The sequence below is a fragment of the Narcine bancroftii genome, chromosome 2 (genome assembly GCF_036971445.1).
Source record: "Narcine bancroftii isolate sNarBan1 chromosome 2, sNarBan1.hap1, whole genome shotgun sequence".
Classification (NCBI taxonomy): domain Eukaryota; kingdom Metazoa; phylum Chordata; class Chondrichthyes; order Torpediniformes; family Narcinidae; genus Narcine; species Narcine bancroftii.
Window position 1 is genome coordinate 369,309,377 of NC_091470.1, and position 16,952 is coordinate 369,326,328.

The window sequence follows — 16,952 nt, forward strand, 5'->3', positions numbered from 1 at the left end:
TAAATCCTGATGCAGAGATTTGATTATGAGGGGTATAGATAGAGTAAATCTGGCTTTTTCCACTGAAGGTCGGTGAGATACAAACCAGGGGTCATGGGTTAAGGGTGAAAGGGGAAAGGTTTAGGAGGAACTTCTTCACACAGAGAGTGGTGGGGGTGTGGAATGAGCTGCCGGCTAGAGTGGTGAATGTGGGCTCAATTTTAACATTTAAAAAGAATTTGGATAGGTCCATGGATGGGAGGGGTAGAGAGGGATATGGACTGGGTGCAGGTCAGTGGGACTAGGCAGAATATTGGTGTGAATGAGATGGGCTGTAGGGCCAGTTTCTGTACTGTACTGTTCCATGGTTCCCTCTGTTCAATAAGAGAATCCCTCTCAAATCCCAACCACTGCTCATGTTTTTGGAACAACTCTACTAAATCTCGCCCATATCTCAACTGTTCCAAGGCGAACACCCCAGTTTCTCAATGTTGGAGCTGTCTTTAAATTTTTAAGACTTAGACATACATCAAGGTAACAGTCCTTTCAGCCAAGAGCCTGAGCGGCACAATGACACCCAATTGACCCCCATTCGTTTTTTGGGGGGGGGAGGAAACTGAATCACCCGGAGAAAATCCACGCAAACACGGAGAGAACATACAAACTCCCTACAGACAGTGTGGGATTCGATACCGGGTCGCTGGTGCTGTAACAGCGTTGCGCTGACCGGGCCAACCATGTATCTTCATGGATAAAATACTGGGAATGCAAGCATGAGGCATCTGTTCACCAATTACTACTGGAACATAGAGCATTCCATCACAGAACAGGCCCTTTGGCCCACAAGGTTGGGTTGACTATATAAACCTACTCCACAACAATCTAACCCATTGGTTCTCAACCTTTTTCTTCCCACTCACATCCCACTTTAAGTAATCCCTAGGCCTTCGATGCTCTGTGGTTAGTAAGGGATTGCTTAAGATGGGATGTGAGTGGGCAGGGAAGGTTGAGAATCACTGCTCTAGACCCAATTGTTCCTGAAATATTTTGCTTGAGTAAAATGGTCATTGGCCCATTTCCTTTGGAGTTCTGAAACCGTGCACATAACGAGTCAATGAGGGACGATTAAAACAGAGGTTTTCAAACTTTTTCTTTCCACCCACATCCCATCTTTAGTAATCACAGAGCACTGATGGCACAGGGATTATTTAAGGCAGGATGTGAGTGGAAAGAAAAAGGTTGAGAAGCATGATCTAAACCTTCCCTCCCTCACACCCATAACCTTCTAGTTTTCTTACATTCATCTGCCTGTCTAAGAGTCTCTTAAATGTCCCTGTCCCTATTGTTCCAGCCTCCACCACCACCCCTGGCCATACATCCCAGACACTCACCACGATGGGTAAAAAACAAACCTGCCTCTAATGTAAAACATGAAAATCTGTGGACACAGTGGTTGAAGTAAAAACATGACACAAGAGAAACTCAGCAGGTCAAACAGCATCCTTTATACAGCAAACACAAAGATATAGAACCGACGTTTCGGGCTGGTGCCTTCGTCACGGTATGGAAAAATGTGGGCAGGCGTCTGAATAAAAGAGTGGGAGGGAGGCATGGTCACAAAAGATGGAGATGATGGGTGGAGAAGAGAGCAGTGAGCAAGGGGAGGAGGGATGGCTGGGTGACTAGAGAGGGAAGGGAGAACTGGAAAGGGGGAGGAGAGGAGAGCGGGTTAACAGAAACTGGAAAAATCAATATTTACACCATCCGGCTGGAGAGGGCCCAGATGGAAAATCAGGGGTTGTTCCTCCAATTTGTGGGTGGTCTTGGTGGGACAGTACATCAGGCCATGGACAGACGTGCCAATGTGGGAACGTGACACAGAACTGCAATAGACCTACCTCTAACGTCTCCCATAAACTTTCCTCCACTCACCTGAGACAGATGTCCTCTGAATGGCTTTATAATGCAGTGTGTTTCGTACTTCATTGATCAAGTGAATGGGAGGCAGGGCTGATAGAACAGTCAAGGTTCATGATTCCTTCATTGTCATGTATATGAATACATCACACGAGTTTTCTTTTGTTGAAGAGACAGTTCGTGAAATCCCACCTGGCCCGCAGGGAAAAGAATCTCAGGGTTGTATGTGATGTCATGTCCATACTCAGACAATAAATCTGAACTCTGAACACCACTAGTCCAGCTCCCATGCCAAGAGAAAGAGCTAATCCATTCTCGCTCCACAGCCCGGCCTTCTCCCCATAACCTTTGACACCCTGACTATTCAGATCCCTATCAATCTCTGCCTTAAATACACCCAACGACCAGGCCCCACATCCGCCAGTGGAGGCAAATTCCAGAGGTTCACCGCTCTCTGGCTGAAGAAATTCCTCGACATCTCTGTTTCAAATGGGGCCCTTCAATCGTGAAGTTTGCCCTCTTGTCCTAGACTCCCCTACCTTGGGGAACAACTTGGCCACATCAATTCATATTGCCATATCTATCTACACATACATACAAATATAAAAATGTTTTTTTCTGTCTGAAAAGGAAAATACAGGAATTTGGAGTCAACTCCCACATTGCGATTTATCCTGGAGGACCCCAACACCGCGATTTATCCTGCAGGACCCCAACTGCTTTTCAGGGGAAGCCTGCAGTCTAAATCACACTGCAAAACTCACCTTGTGAATTTGACATCCAGCTGATGACGCAGGCCACATTGCTCCATGTAATACGAACTTAAGAAGTGCAGTGTAAGCAATCACAGTGTTTCCGTGTGTTTTTACTACATCACAGGGACTACAAACCTTGGTTTTTCACTCAATATCTAGCACTCCAGTTGCAAACAAAAATGTGGGTGTGTCATATCTGGATTGTGGAGAAACACACGGCCTCCCTGACTGTCTGGAATATTGTGGATTGCAGGTGGTCACGTGTCCTCTCTGTCTGAAACTTATTTGGAAGTCACATCACCTGTCAATCAAAGTTGCGCTCCGGCCATCCATTAGTGCACACCTTGCCATTGGCTAATTTAAATCACCTAAAGTCACTATAGGCTAGAAGCACAGATTAGCACTGTATATAACACCAACACACAGCACATTCTTTCTCTCTGACTCCACACACACACACGACATCTATACATAGCAATCCAAAAGAAATCTACTGTACATAAAAATAATTTATGGGTTTCCAGGATGGTTCAACAGTCTCACTGTATGCGGGAAGAAGCTGTTTCCTAACTCGGCAGTCCTGGTTTTTATGCTCCTGTACCTCTTCCTTGAAGGTCGTGTCTCAAAGATACTGCGACTGGATGGTAAGGGTCCTCAATGATTCTCTGAGCCCTCTTTAAGCACCACTCCCCAGTGATTTTCTTAGCAGTTTTAATCACCCTCTGTACTGACCTGATGTTTTACCATACCACACTGTGATGCCACCAAGACCAGCCAAGCCAAGACACCATTGTGGTCCTGCAGAAAATTGTTAGGATGGGGGCCGGTAGCCTTGCCCTCCTCCACCTCCGTAGGGAATGTAGGGGCTGCTGCGCCTTCCTGACTAATGAGGAGGTGTTGTGAGTCCAGGATAGGCCATCCTTTAAATGGATCCCCACCCTCTCTACGACGGAGCCATTGAAATGTAGTGGCAAGTTGTTCTTTGTCCTCTTGAAGTCCAACAATCATCTCCATGTCCATGTTGAGACTCGGGATGCAGTAAACGCAACACTGGAGAAACCCAGCAGATCGAATAGTGTCCTTTATACAGCAAAGATAAAGATACAGAACTGACGTTTCAGGCTTGAGCCCGCGGAGGGAGCGGACCCAGCGAGTGAGTTCAGAGAGGGCACGATGTGTCTGGAGGTGGAGATCACATTGCAGGTGAGGGAAATGACGGGAGATAATGTGTTGGATGCAGAGGCTGGTTGGATCCTGCCTCTTGCACCAACTGTAGAAGCCTTTCGACCTCCTCTCTGTAAACCAAGTGTGGATGAAGTGGGTGAAAGCATTTTGTTCGGAACTGTTAGCTCCTCAGAATTCTCTACCAACCTTAAACCGAGTTCCAAGGAAGTAAGTCTGGGCGCTCTCAGCATTCTGTGGTCACGGCAGCTTCTCGGAAGGCGATATTCTCCTCCCCCCACCACCCGACATTTGGTGGTGTAAATCTCCAGGCTGTCCACTTCTAATCTAGTCATTTTCCATTTACTATTATCACACACCTCAGGGCTGGATTAGAGTATTATTCATACCATTGCCCTTTTGACCTCTGTGATCTCAGGCTTCTTTCCTTGCAAGCTATGAACAGTAAAATGTAGAGGCCAGGAAGAGGGGACACGATCATCTCAACACTGATTCTAACTGTTCACTGTGATCATGGCACAAGGCTCTGCTATTTAAATACGTTTGCTCTCTCCCTCCATTTCCCGAGTCTCTGAAAATGTATTTCTTTTTTAGAACAAACCTCTATACTTTACCCCTTCATTCCGAGAGCTTATTTAGACACGAGATCACTGGACCCCTTGGTTTTAAGGGAAAATTCAAGGGCTAAATTTAAAGGGATTAGGGCCAGAACTCAACATCAGGTCAGTGCTGACATGACGAGCTGTAGTCCATGTTATGTGTGTGTAACAGCCACTAATAAATCCAGTTGGGTAGTTAGGTTTTACATCCCTTATGGCAGTGTGAGGGAAGAAGGAAGGGGGAAGGGAAAGAGGGGGGGGGAGAAGGGGGAAAGGGGATAGGGAGAGGGGGAAGAGGGAGGAGAAGAGTGAGAGGGAAAGAGAGATGGAGAGGGGAAGAGAGAGAGGGGGAAAGAGAGAGAGGGGGAAGAGGGAGAGGGTAAAGAGGGAGGGGGAGAGGGGGAAAGGGGAGAAGAGGATAGGGGAGAGGGGAGAGGGAAGGAAAAGGGAGTGGGAAAAAAGATGAGGGGAGATTCAGATTTATTGTCAAGAGAACATACAACCCTTTAACCATATATAATCATATAATGGTTTACAGAGTGGAAACAACCCTGAGATTCTTTTTCCTGCAGGCGTGGCAGAGAGAGAGAGAGATAGAAATGGAGAGTAGAGAGAGAATAGGGAGGTGGAGCACAATATTTAATCACACCGGATAGACAAAGCACTGCTGTTTGGGAAGGGGGAAACAGTTAATTAGGGCTCTCAAAAAGGAAAGAAGATGGAGTTGGTGAGAGAATAACTTGCAGGGTTATCAGGAAATGGTGAAGGAACGGGATCAATGGAAATGCTCTACCAGGATCTGGCATGGTCTTGATGGGCTGAGTGGTCTCCTGTGCTCTCATGAAAGGAAGTAGACAAACACACAAGGGAGAAGAGAGATGGTGGGGAATTTTGGAGAGGGGGAGGAGGCTCGTGTGGAGAAGAGTTGAGAGGTTTATTCCATATCCCTGAAGAAAATCGGCAGGTCGGTGATTCTTGCTGAGAATGGAACTGCCCTTGATGCAGTTAGTTCAATACTTTGCGATCTTGACCACAGCACAATGTGGGAGGATCGTTAAACCTGGTGCCTATCCATGGACCTGTCCAAATGTTTCTTATCTGTGGCAACTGTACAAGTGTCAACCTCCTCGGGCAACCCGTTCCATAAACCCATGGCCTTCTCCATGAAAAAAAAAACCCTCAGGTTCTTTAAATCTCTCCCCCTTCACTTTAAACCCATGTCCTCTGGTTGCCAATTCCCCGACTCTGGGCAAAAGACTCCCTGTGTTCACCTGGTCTATTCCTCCCATGATTTTGTCCACCTCTGTGAGATTCCCCCCCCCCCCCCCCCCCCCATCCTCCTGTGCTCCAAGGAATAAAGCCCCAGTCTGGTCAACCTCCCCCCCTATAGCTCAGGTTCCACAACCCCCCACCCCACAAGTCCTGGCCATATCCTTGTACATCTTCCCTGCTCCCTCTCCAGCTCAACGACATCTTTCCTGCAGCACCGTGACCAAAACGGAACCCGGCGCTTCAAATGGGGCCTCACCAACGTCTTATACATCTGCAATATGACCTCCCAACTTCTATATTCAATGCACATATTCCTCCCCACCAATCCCCCCTTCCTGGAACCTCGGCACCTTCCCCTGTGGCTGCAGATGCCACACCTGCGCCAACATCTACTCCCTCACCACAGTCCAGGGCCCCATTCAAGTGAAGCAACACCCACCTGTGTATCTGCAGGACTGATCTACTGCATCCGGTGCTTCTTTTGTGGCCTTCTCTACGTCAGAGAGACTGAACGCAGACTGGGAGATTGCTTCGCTGAGCTCCATCCGCACCAGTGACAGGGATCTCCCAGTGGCCAACCACTTCAGTTCTGCATCCTGCTCCCACACTCACGTCTCTCCATGGCCTCGTACTATCTTACCAAGACCACCTGTAAATTGGAGGAACAGCACTTGATTTTACGTCTGAGTCCTCTGATCAGAAGGCATTAACATCGATATCTCCGGTTTCTGCTGGCCCATTCTCTGTTCTCTCTCTTTTCCCCTTCCCTCCATCTTCTTACCTCCAGCTCTCCACCCCTCTCCATTCACAGAGCTGTCCCCCCTCCCCTTGTTCGCTGCTGTTCCCTCCCTCCCTTCTCCACCTATTACCGCCTGCCTTTGGGACTGTGCTCTTTCCCATCTCACCATTTTTCTTCGGACACCTGCCGACATTTTGCTCATACCTTGATGAAGGGCTCGAGCCTGAAACATTAGTTATGCATCTTTACCTTTGCTTTGTAAAGGACACTTTTTAAGTTACTCCAGCACCACATATTTACTTCAACCATGATGCTTTAGTTTGGGCTCTGATCCTCCTTTCTTCCCCGACTGGAGCAGCTGAAAGATGCTGTGCGCAGGGTGGAAGGAGCCCTCAAGGATTTTGCTCTTCAGACAACGATCCCGGTAGATCACGTCGATGGGGAGACTCCAGTGATCCTCTGGATTGACCTCAGATCCATTTTTCTACAGCAATGGGCCCACACGGTGATGCAGCTGGCCAGGATACTCTCAATAGGGTTCCTGTAGAAGGTTGATGTAATGGTGGCCGGTAGCCTTACCCAGTTCAGTCTTCTCAGGAAGTGCACCTTCCTGACAAGAGAGATAGCTGGCCCCAGCGTTTCCCTGAAACATGCACAGCGGTCGGCATCGGCATAGGAGCACCACTGGTCATTGGGCTCATCTCCCTAGCGGGATTGATGTTCCCTCAGTGAGTTGGTCCAGGTTTAGCGACGACCCCCACAGGTGCCAATAGGTCACTAGTTAAGTGGACCCAGAAGGGTAAAAATTAGGGTTCTGAAATAAAATATATCGAAACAGAAAATCAGGGGAAAGATCCTCCCCAGTGAGAGGTGGTAACTTGGTGCTCCCTTCCCCCAGGAACAGAGGCCTTCAGATTTGTCCACACAGTCATGATCAGAAATCCACTGCCTGAAAAACCCTACAGCAAAGTGGATGTGGGCAAAGGAGTCGGACAAGATGTTGAAAGTCAAGGACTTCTTTTGTTCTTGACGCAGGACTCTGACGGGTAACCTTATAGAGATGGACATGAAAGCAAAGATAAATGTAAATGAACAGAGTTGTGTCCTGCAGGGTAGGAGAGTCTAAAACTGGCGGGGAAAGATTTAAAAGGGGCCTCAGGGGCAAAATTTTCCACACAGTGGCGGACACGTGGAACAAGTTGCCAGCAGCTGTGCAAACAGGTGCAATGACAATGTCTGAAAGGTTTTGTGAGAGCTGAAAGATTAGGAGGTTTACGTCTATTTAGAGTTGTGTAGAGAAATGGCAGATGGAATTCACTCTGGTTAAGTGTGAAGTGATATACGCCGGAAGGTGATTAATAGCAGGATTCTTAACAACGAGAAGGAACACGAGAGATCTCGAGGTCCTTATCTAACAGATCTCTAGTTGAGAGGGTTTATGGTGTGTTGGTCTTCATTAGTCAGGGGATTGAGTTCAAGATCCATGAGGTAATGTTGCAGCTCCACAAAACTCTGGTTGGACCACACTAGGAATGTTCTGTTCAGTTCTGTTCACCTCATCACGGGAAGGATGTTGTCGCTCTGTAGAGAGCACAGAGGAAGGAGATTTACCAGGGTGTAACCTGGATTGAAGAATAGCTGGACCACCACTTAAATTAAAAGCATCTTTCTTTGGAATCAATTTCAATAAAAAGGCAAGAACAGTCATATTTGTCTTCATTTTTGATTTTTAACCTTGATATGCAAAACCAAATATAGATAACATTCGTCCAAATGCTCAATAGAGAATACTTTCATGTAGGCACATCAGAAGTTAACAAAAATATGTCATAAAAATTGGTACAAAGCTCCACGGTTACCAAAAATGCATCTTATATACACATTACTTCATAAAAATAATGTTTTCACAGCATGTGCGTCAGCCTATGTACAAATGAACAAACCTGATATCACTCAATGCACATAGGTTCAACATTTTCTTTCAATATATATCTATATATTCCTATTTTCCTTTACTATGTACACCTGGGTCCAGGCTGAGCGTGGTCAGATTCAAGGAATCGAGCGTTGGACTGACACGGACAAAGTGCTGTCGTCACAGCACCTTTTACAACCCCAAGTGTTCAAATCTTTGCGCCACCTTCCCCTTCCTCATGGTTGGACACAAAAAGGCAATTTGCTTCATTCAATGGCTTCAAAATTATACTTTAATTGCGGAATACCCTCAGGGGGAGTTTTAAATAAATAAAATATCCACCAACTCTCAACGGAAAACCCTCAGAGCTCTGCTAAAGGGGGCAGACCTACGGAATATCACTTTAGCAGCGATCTTCAATGCGAGCTGTTCACTCGAAGATGGGGAAGGGATCTGTGCGACGGGTCAATGGGGAAGGTGAAGATGGACGGAACGCAGGGCCAATGTTACATCCCCGAACGTGTCCCACAAGTATTTCTGCAGTAGAGTTGGTGGATGGGGTTTGGGGTGGGGAGGGGGATTACGGCTGGCACAGGGCAAGGTCCCACCTTACGAGAGGCTATGACACCCTCTCACCTTCCCCTGCAGTCCAATCGTTGGTGCACCACTCTGGTGCTGTGTTTTAGCCAGCCTCCATGCCAGCTCCACCCGAAATAGAAGCTGGAATTATTGCTGTAAAACAAAAATCAGCCCACAACTATGAATGGGGCAATCTTTCAATAATGATAAAGCATGCCTCTGTATCTCAGTTGTAGCAACCACATGGGATTCAGACCTAGGTACATCCCACCTCCCCTTGTTTGGAGAGTCTGGTTCGTTTCAGTTTTAATGACCCCGATATGGTCACAGAGGCAATCATCCCCAGCACCGTTTAAAGGCGAAAGAAGTTCTTTTACTCCTGAGCAGAAGATTTCAACTACCTGCTCAAGATAAATACAAAGCCTTCGCTCATTGGCTATTCCCATTATAATGGCTGCCAAACACCCAGAATTTCAACCCTTTCGCCAAACTGTTTGAGGGGAGAGGGGACTTGCCGGAGAAGCTCTTCCTTGGCAGGGATCTGGCTCAGATCTGTTACAAGCTGCATTTGGCCTTGAGATGAATGGAACACCAAATCTCAGTGTCCACCCCACTGAAGGGCTCAACGCACAACATCGACCGGCTGCAGCTTTCCACGGACCTTTGTGATCTGCCAAGTTCCTCCAGCACCTGCATATTGGCCACAAATACGGTCTAGAATCGACTGCAGAGAAGTTTCCGGCTCGCGCCGAGAGGATCTACGCACATATTGGCCACAAATACGCCTAGAATCGACTGCAGAGAAGTTTCCGACTCGCGTCGAGAGGATCTAGCAATCTGACAACCCGATCAACCAAGAATTCCCAATACAAAGAGTGGAAATATCCAAGATCCAAGAGGTGGTTTCATCTTTACACCTGGACCCAGCACCCAATACAATCCAAAGAGACCCAGTGGGTGCCACATTCAGGATGGGTATACATTCTGTGTCGAACATTCGGCTTCAGTTTGGCTCAGCAAAGAACAGAAAAATGCACTTTTATAACATTCTGGCAAGTTTGCCTTCCAGCTGTATGTACAAAAGTCTCTCAAAATTCCTTCCAGTTTAATCAGAATTACCCCGCACTATTTAAAAACCTGTTGAGTGGATATCCAGTTGCTTGCTTGGAATCGTGATGAATGGACTGAAGATAAATAAATGTGCAGATCTTTGGACTGGAGGTGGCCATGGGTCTGTGTAGGATTTTCATTTCATACCCACGCAGACGGTTACCCATCACAGTAGGCTGGGGTTAACCTTTGTAACATTGATGCCAGATCAAAGATCGACACAAACATGCTGGAATAACTCAGCAGGCCATGCAGCATCCGTAGGAAACCAGCATTTCAGGCCCAGCCCCAAAACACGACTTCCTATGGACCCTGCGTGACCTGCTGAGTTTCTCCAGCATGCCCTCGACCCCAGCGCCTGCAGATTTTCTTGCTCGACTCGAGAGCTAATGACCTGATTATTTTTGAAAGTGGGTGGTTGGGTGATGGGGGTATGAAATTCATTGTGGTTGAAAAGTGGCTCAATCCAAGGCATTTCATCTAATGACGTTCAGCAAGAGAGCCAAGGCCGCAGGGGTCACCCTGGCGGATAAAAATATTTCATGCTCTTTTGAAAGCTTAAACCCCATTTCTCTGGAACAAGGTACGGCCAAGTCTGTGAGAAAGGAACAAATGAGAGCTGCTGCATGCAAGCGGTGCCATTTTTATGGTTGATGATGAGGGGTAAAAGATACCACAGGTTCCTCGAATGGTTAAACATGGCATAAAATTAACCAGTTTGAACCAGAGGAACATTATATTTGTCACAGAGACTCAACTCGCTGACAAACAGTAGTGTGATAATGTCAGTACAAAGAAACAGATCCTTTCATCAAATAAACGTCTAAAGATGCGGATTTCTTTCACGTTGAATGACGAGCATACGCCTCGGATGTATTAAATGGAAAAAAATAATTCCATGCCATTTAAGGTTACAAGAACGGAATGTTAACTTAGAAAAGGGATCAGGAATTTTGTTTTGTATACAAACCACAAGGCATAAATAACTTTCTGTTTCCACCTCTTACAATTGGAGGGAATTCATCTCCACAAATCGCTCCAGAAGTTCAACTGAATCCAGTTTTATCTTCATAAAGCCAAAATTGTACCCGTCAGCTTTTTAAAAAAATAAAGTCAGCGTAAACGTGGATGACAGGTTTCGGAGTCCTGCGCCGTTCACTGTTCCTATCTGAGAAACCCGTTTTCTGCAGGCCCTGTGCACAAACCCAACTCACACCGGTTCCTTCATTTGAGATAGGCTCGATACAAGAGCAGGGAATGACTGGCTGCTTGGTCCTGCTCCAAGCAGAGGACGAGATCCCTGAGATTGACTCGGGTTACCCTTGGCCGCAGGAGGGGCCGGGGCTGTGCACTCCCACTGCTGCATAATCCCTGCGAAAGGGAACAGGAAAAAGAGGTTACTTCTTTTGGAAAGAAGCATTTAAATGTCAGTTGATATACAAACTTGACACAAGAAGAAACAATAGACCAAGTTCCATCTCATACCATTCAGTTCACCCACCCCAAATGCCTCTGCGAACACTGAGCCTATGTTTGTCGGATTGGATGACAATGTGATAAATTGGATCAGCAAATTTGCAGGAGACACTTAGATTGGAGACGTTGAGGACAGTGAGGAAGGTTTTCAAAACTGCAGAGGGATCCGGACTAGCTGGAAAAATGGGCTGAAAAATGGCAGATGGAATTTAATGCAGGACAAACCAAGGCAAGACTTACACGGTAAATGATCGGGCACTAATGAGTGCGGAAGAACAGAGGGATTCGGGAATACCAAAGCATAATTCCCTGGAAGTGGTGTCACAGGTGGATAGGGTTGAAAAAATACTTTTGGCATACTGGCCTTCATAAATCAAATTATTGAGTACAGGAGCTGGGATGTTATGGTGAAGTTGTACAAGACATTGATGAGGCCAAATTTGGACAGTTTTGGTCAACTAATTACAGGAAAGATACCAATAAGATAGAAAGAGTTCAGAGAAGATTTACTAGGCTGTTTCCTGGACTTCAGGAATTGAGTTACAGGGAAAGGTTAAACAGGTTAGGACTTTATTCCCTGGAATGTAGAAGAATGAGGGGAGATTTGATAGAGGTATATTAAATATTGAGGGGGACAGACAGAGTAAATGCAGACAGGCTTTTTCCACTGAGGGTAGGTGAGATACAAACCAGAGGACAGGGGTTAAGGGTGAAAGCGAGCATTAAGGAGAATGGTGGGAGCGTGGAACAAGCTGCAATTTTAGAAATATTTGGACAGGCACATGGATGGGAGGGGTATGGAGAAATATAAAATGTGTGCAGGTTAGCGGGATGAGGTAGGATAATAGTTTGGCACAGATTTGAAGGGCTGAAGGGCCTGTTTCTTTGCTGTAATGATCTAAGGTTACAAACAAAGGCTTTCCTGTTTCAACTACTGCCACTACAGCAGTTCTTTGGATAGATACAACCTGTAAGACTTCATTCAGCAATGCCATGCCCTAAAAATTGTTGTCTTGATTTATATCAATTCACATAAGTCACTTACAACAAACCCGAAATGTATAAAGAGGTCCGGAGCAGTCAGAATCTTGCACAAATCTAATTTAAAAAAAAAGATATAGAGCATGGTAACAAGCCATTTTGGCCCACGAGTCCATACTGCCCAATTTACCCCCACCCCCGGTATATTTCGAATGTTGGGAGGAAACTGGAGCCCTCCTGAGAAAACCCATGCAGACACGGGGAGAACGTACAAATCCCTTGCAGACAGCACGGAATTCGAACCCTGTAAAAGCCTCAGGCTAACCACTGAAAACGTGCATGTATTCTGGATCCAGAAAGCATGTGGTATGAATATACATAGGTTTTAAAATAGGTAAATGAGCACATTTTACCATCAAAGCTCAAAGAAGCATAGCTCATCAACCAATACAGAGTGTTAACTGCTGAGCTGGCCGTGAGAGGTGCCCTGTTAATTCAATATGGGATACTTCAAAATGTTTGAATTACTGTAGGCTTAATTGAAAGTTGGAGTGGTCCACTTTCAATCTGCAGACCAAAGAAGATGTTGGGATCGGAAAGAGGGGATGAAAATACTCCATTTTAGATCTACAAAGCTGAGATGAGAGTTTATTGTCATATCAAGTCAAGTTTATTGTCTCTGATTGTACAAGTACAACCCGATGAAACAGTGTTCTCCGGTCCTCGGTGCAAAACATGCAGACACACAACCAGACATAACACACATACAGACAAATATTACATATGCAGGACAAGTATTCATATATACTACAAATAAATAAAAATTATTTCATGAATATGAGAAGCTCGGAGGGTCAGTGTGAAGAGTTCCTTTGGTCGTTCAGTATTCTCACTGCCCGTGGGAAGAAGCTGTTCCTCAGCCTGGTGGGGCTGGCTCTGATCTTCCTAGATCTCTTCCCTGACGGGAGCAGCTGAAAGATGCCGTGTGCAGGTGGAAGAGGTCCTCAATGATTTTGATCTCTTCAGACAACAATCCCCAGTCGATCACATTAATGGGAGGGGGAAGGTGACTCCAGTGGTCCTCTCTCCCACTCTTACGGCCCTGTGGATTAACCTCTGATCCATTTCTCTGCAGCAACCGTACCACACTGTGAGGCAGCCTTCCAGGATTCTCTTGACAGAGCTCCTGTGGAAGGTTGACATGATGGTGACCAGTAGCTTTGCACTCCTCAGTCTTCTCAGGAAGTGCAGTCACTGTTGCGCCTTCCTGACCACTGAGGAGATGTTGAGTGTCCACGGTAGGGTCACTAGTTGTTGATGTGTGGTGGAGGGTGGTCGTTCCTGGTCCTCCTGAAGCCCACGATCATCTCCTTCGTCTCGTCCACGTTAAGACAAGTACAATGTAGAGGGGCATCAAAATTCTTCCTTGCTGAAGCCACAAAGTACACAAGATGGCCGTTCCTTCTGCCCAGCTTTTTAATTAAGGTGCTTTCCAGATTTTTACTCATATCTCAGGCCAAAAGGTCGTTGATATATCTTTACCTCCTAAGGACACTGCAAGACCGGCTGACTTCTTCCTCCATCAATTCTGTGGTTTTACTACAATCACAGCGCCTGCAGACTTCTGTGTTTCACGCAAGATACATTATCTACAATAGTACAATTACCACAATATGTCAAGGCAGAAAAATAGATAATAAAAGGATAGATTAATAATACATATTTGAATAGTCAGGGTATCTAGGGGATTATGGGGAGCAGGCAGGAGAGTAGGGCTGATTGGGAGAATGCTTCAGCTCATGATGGAATGGCAGAGCAGTCTCGATGGGCTGAATAGTTTGCTATATTGTCTATATTCCCAGCTGCCGTTTGTACAAGAAAAAAAGCGATGCTTCAATAGTACAGACTGATCTTTTTGTGGTCCCATAATAATTCATAGTTAGGGTAGTACGGGGATGTTCAAGAGCCTGATAGATGTCAGAAACATAATTAGAGCCTCAAACAATACACAGCCACAATAAAGAGGACTTAATGGTGCGTATGCACACACACGGATACGCATGCCAAGACACAGACAAAGTACAGAGCCCCATAGCGAAGGCTAAGGTGTAGTTGGAGGAGGAAGTGCTCTGGCTAACTGGAAAGAAGGCTGAAGAAAATTGCACTCTGGGTTGAAAAGGATGTCATTCTAACAGGATGGAATAGAAAGCCTGGGGCAATGTGATAAATGAAACACAACCATTGGGGACTTTCTACGACCCAACAGCACTTATCCTTCAACAATTCCGTCTCTGCTGGAACTTCAGGGATCTGACAGTAGTAGGTAGCTCTTCTAAATGCAGCCATAATTACGCTCAAAAATAACCCAGGGTAAAGAGAAAAGCAATGAGACTTAATCGACCCACAATTCTCTCGTTTTAAAGAAATGAAGACCATCTTTTTAATATTTTAACCATAGAACTGCAGAACACTACAGCACAGAAACAGGCCCTTTGGCCTATTAAATGTGTGCCAAGTCTCACTGACCTGCACCCAGACCATATCCCTTCATAACCCTCCCAGCCATATACCTGTCTAAATTCTCTCGAACGTCAAAATTGAGCCCATATTCCCTTCAGTTGGCAGCTCATTCCACACTCCCACAACTCTCTAGCCCCTTTTACACAGCCACTTCAAGGTGAGAATATTGCGTCTTTATTGCGCTACGCCTTCTGTGTAATAGGTACAAACATGGAATGGTGGGGGGGGGGGGGAGGTCATTGTCACAGCACTTAAAAGGGTGATCAAGCAGGTTGGGATCGGGACAGGAAAGGATGTGTTATGTTACATGTCACACTCGATTCAGACGCCATTGTGTTACACGTCACGCCTCTTTTTTTGGCTTGGCTTCGCGGACAAAGATTTATGGAGGGGTAAAGTCTATGTCAGCTGCAGGCTCGTTTGTGGCTGACAAGTCCGATGCGGGACAGGCAGACACAGTTGCAAGGGAAAATTGGTGGGTTGGGGTTGGGTGTTGGGTTTTTCCTCCTTTGTCTTTTGTCAGTGAGGTGGGCTCTGCGGTCTTCTTCAAAGGAGGTTGCTGCCCGCCGAACTGTGAGGCGCCAAGATGCACGGTTGGAGGCGAGATCAACCCACTGGCGGTGGTCAATGGGGAAGGCACCAAGAGATTTCTTTAGGCAGTCCTTGTACCTCTTCTTTGGTGCACCTCTGACACGATGGAGAGCTCGCCATAGAACACGATCTTGGGAAGGCGATGGTCCTCCATTGTGGACATGTGACCCACCCAGCGCAGTTGGATCTTCAGCATGAGGCAGCATTATGCCAACGTTGTTTGCTTCAGTGTACGGCCAGCTTAATGATGGGTCTTTACAGGATATTACAGGATCACTGTGTAACAAAAGCTTCTGTGTGAAGGTTCCCCCTAAACATCTCACCTTTTACCCTTAACCCGCATCTTTACCCGACCTCAGTGGGGGGGAAAAAACATTTTCTACAGTTACGTCTCTGATTATCTGAAATGGTTGGGACTGGGCCGATGTAAGAGCATCTTTTTTAGAGAACTGGCCAGTAGCAACAGCAAATCACTTGTAACAGTGTTTAGACACAACAACCACAAGGGAAAGATTTTTAAGCATGAAATAATGTTTAATTGTCACCAAAAAATGCCGGCCTCTGCTGATCACCGACTTCTCTGCACCAAGGCCCCACTGCTGCCTGGAGCCTGAGGTCCCCCCTCCAGCTGCCGGGAGCCCGACACTCCCACTCCAGCCACCAAGAGCCAGGAGCCCGACGCCTCCACTCCAGCTGCCGGGAGCCTGAAGTCCCCGCTGCCACAAGCAGACCGACGTACCTGCTGCAGCCGGGAGTTCAACATCCGTGCTGCCGCTGGCAGCCTGAGGTCCGTGGCCAGTTCAGCTCCAAAAAAATTTTGGATAAATGAGGATTTCTGATTTGCTTTGAATATACTCATTTATCTGAATTTAAAAAATTTTTTTTTGGTAATTGAGGATTTTGGAGATCTGAGTTGTACTGTTTATACACACCCCTCATAATTGTAAACACCTCTATCAAATCTCCCCTCATTCTTCTACGCTCCAGGGAATAAAGTCCGAACCTGTTTAACCTTTCCCCGTAACTCAGTTCCTGAAGTCCGGGCAACATCCTAGTCAATCTTCTCTGCAATCTATCAATTTACGTTCAAGAGGTTGCTTTAATCCTGATATTGAGCCATCATGTACATCTGATAATTACACTGAACATGTGAGAATAAGAAACACCTCTATTCACCGAAGACATTCAACACTAATTATCTTGGTCACATCTTCAAAGAAACCTAATTAGATTTGTGAGACATGACCTTCCAGTTACTAAACCATGCAGACGATTCCTAATCAGCCTTTGTCCAGTCAAGTGCCTATCTATCTTTTCCCTCAGAACATTCTGCAGTA

The 16,952-nt window shown here is 46.2% G+C and overlaps 1 protein-coding gene across 5 annotated transcripts in view; it reads right to left on the bottom strand.

Moving 5' to 3' along the window:
* Positions 1–8,152: 8,152 nt before the first annotated feature.
* LOC138755852 (transcription initiation factor TFIID subunit 4-like) overlaps positions 8,153–16,952 on the bottom strand; it is a 161,503-nt gene continuing 152,703 nt past the window's right edge. For 4 of the 5 annotated variants that reach the window (XM_069922576.1, XM_069922577.1, XM_069922574.1 and 1 more), the window contains one exon: positions 8,153–11,418. In XM_069922576.1, the coding sequence (XP_069778677.1) occupies positions 11,272–11,418 (147 nt within the window). In that variant the 3' untranslated portion in view covers positions 8,153–11,271. The remainder of the gene's footprint in view (positions 11,419–16,952) is intronic. The other variant, XR_011352589.1, reaches the window with a different exon arrangement.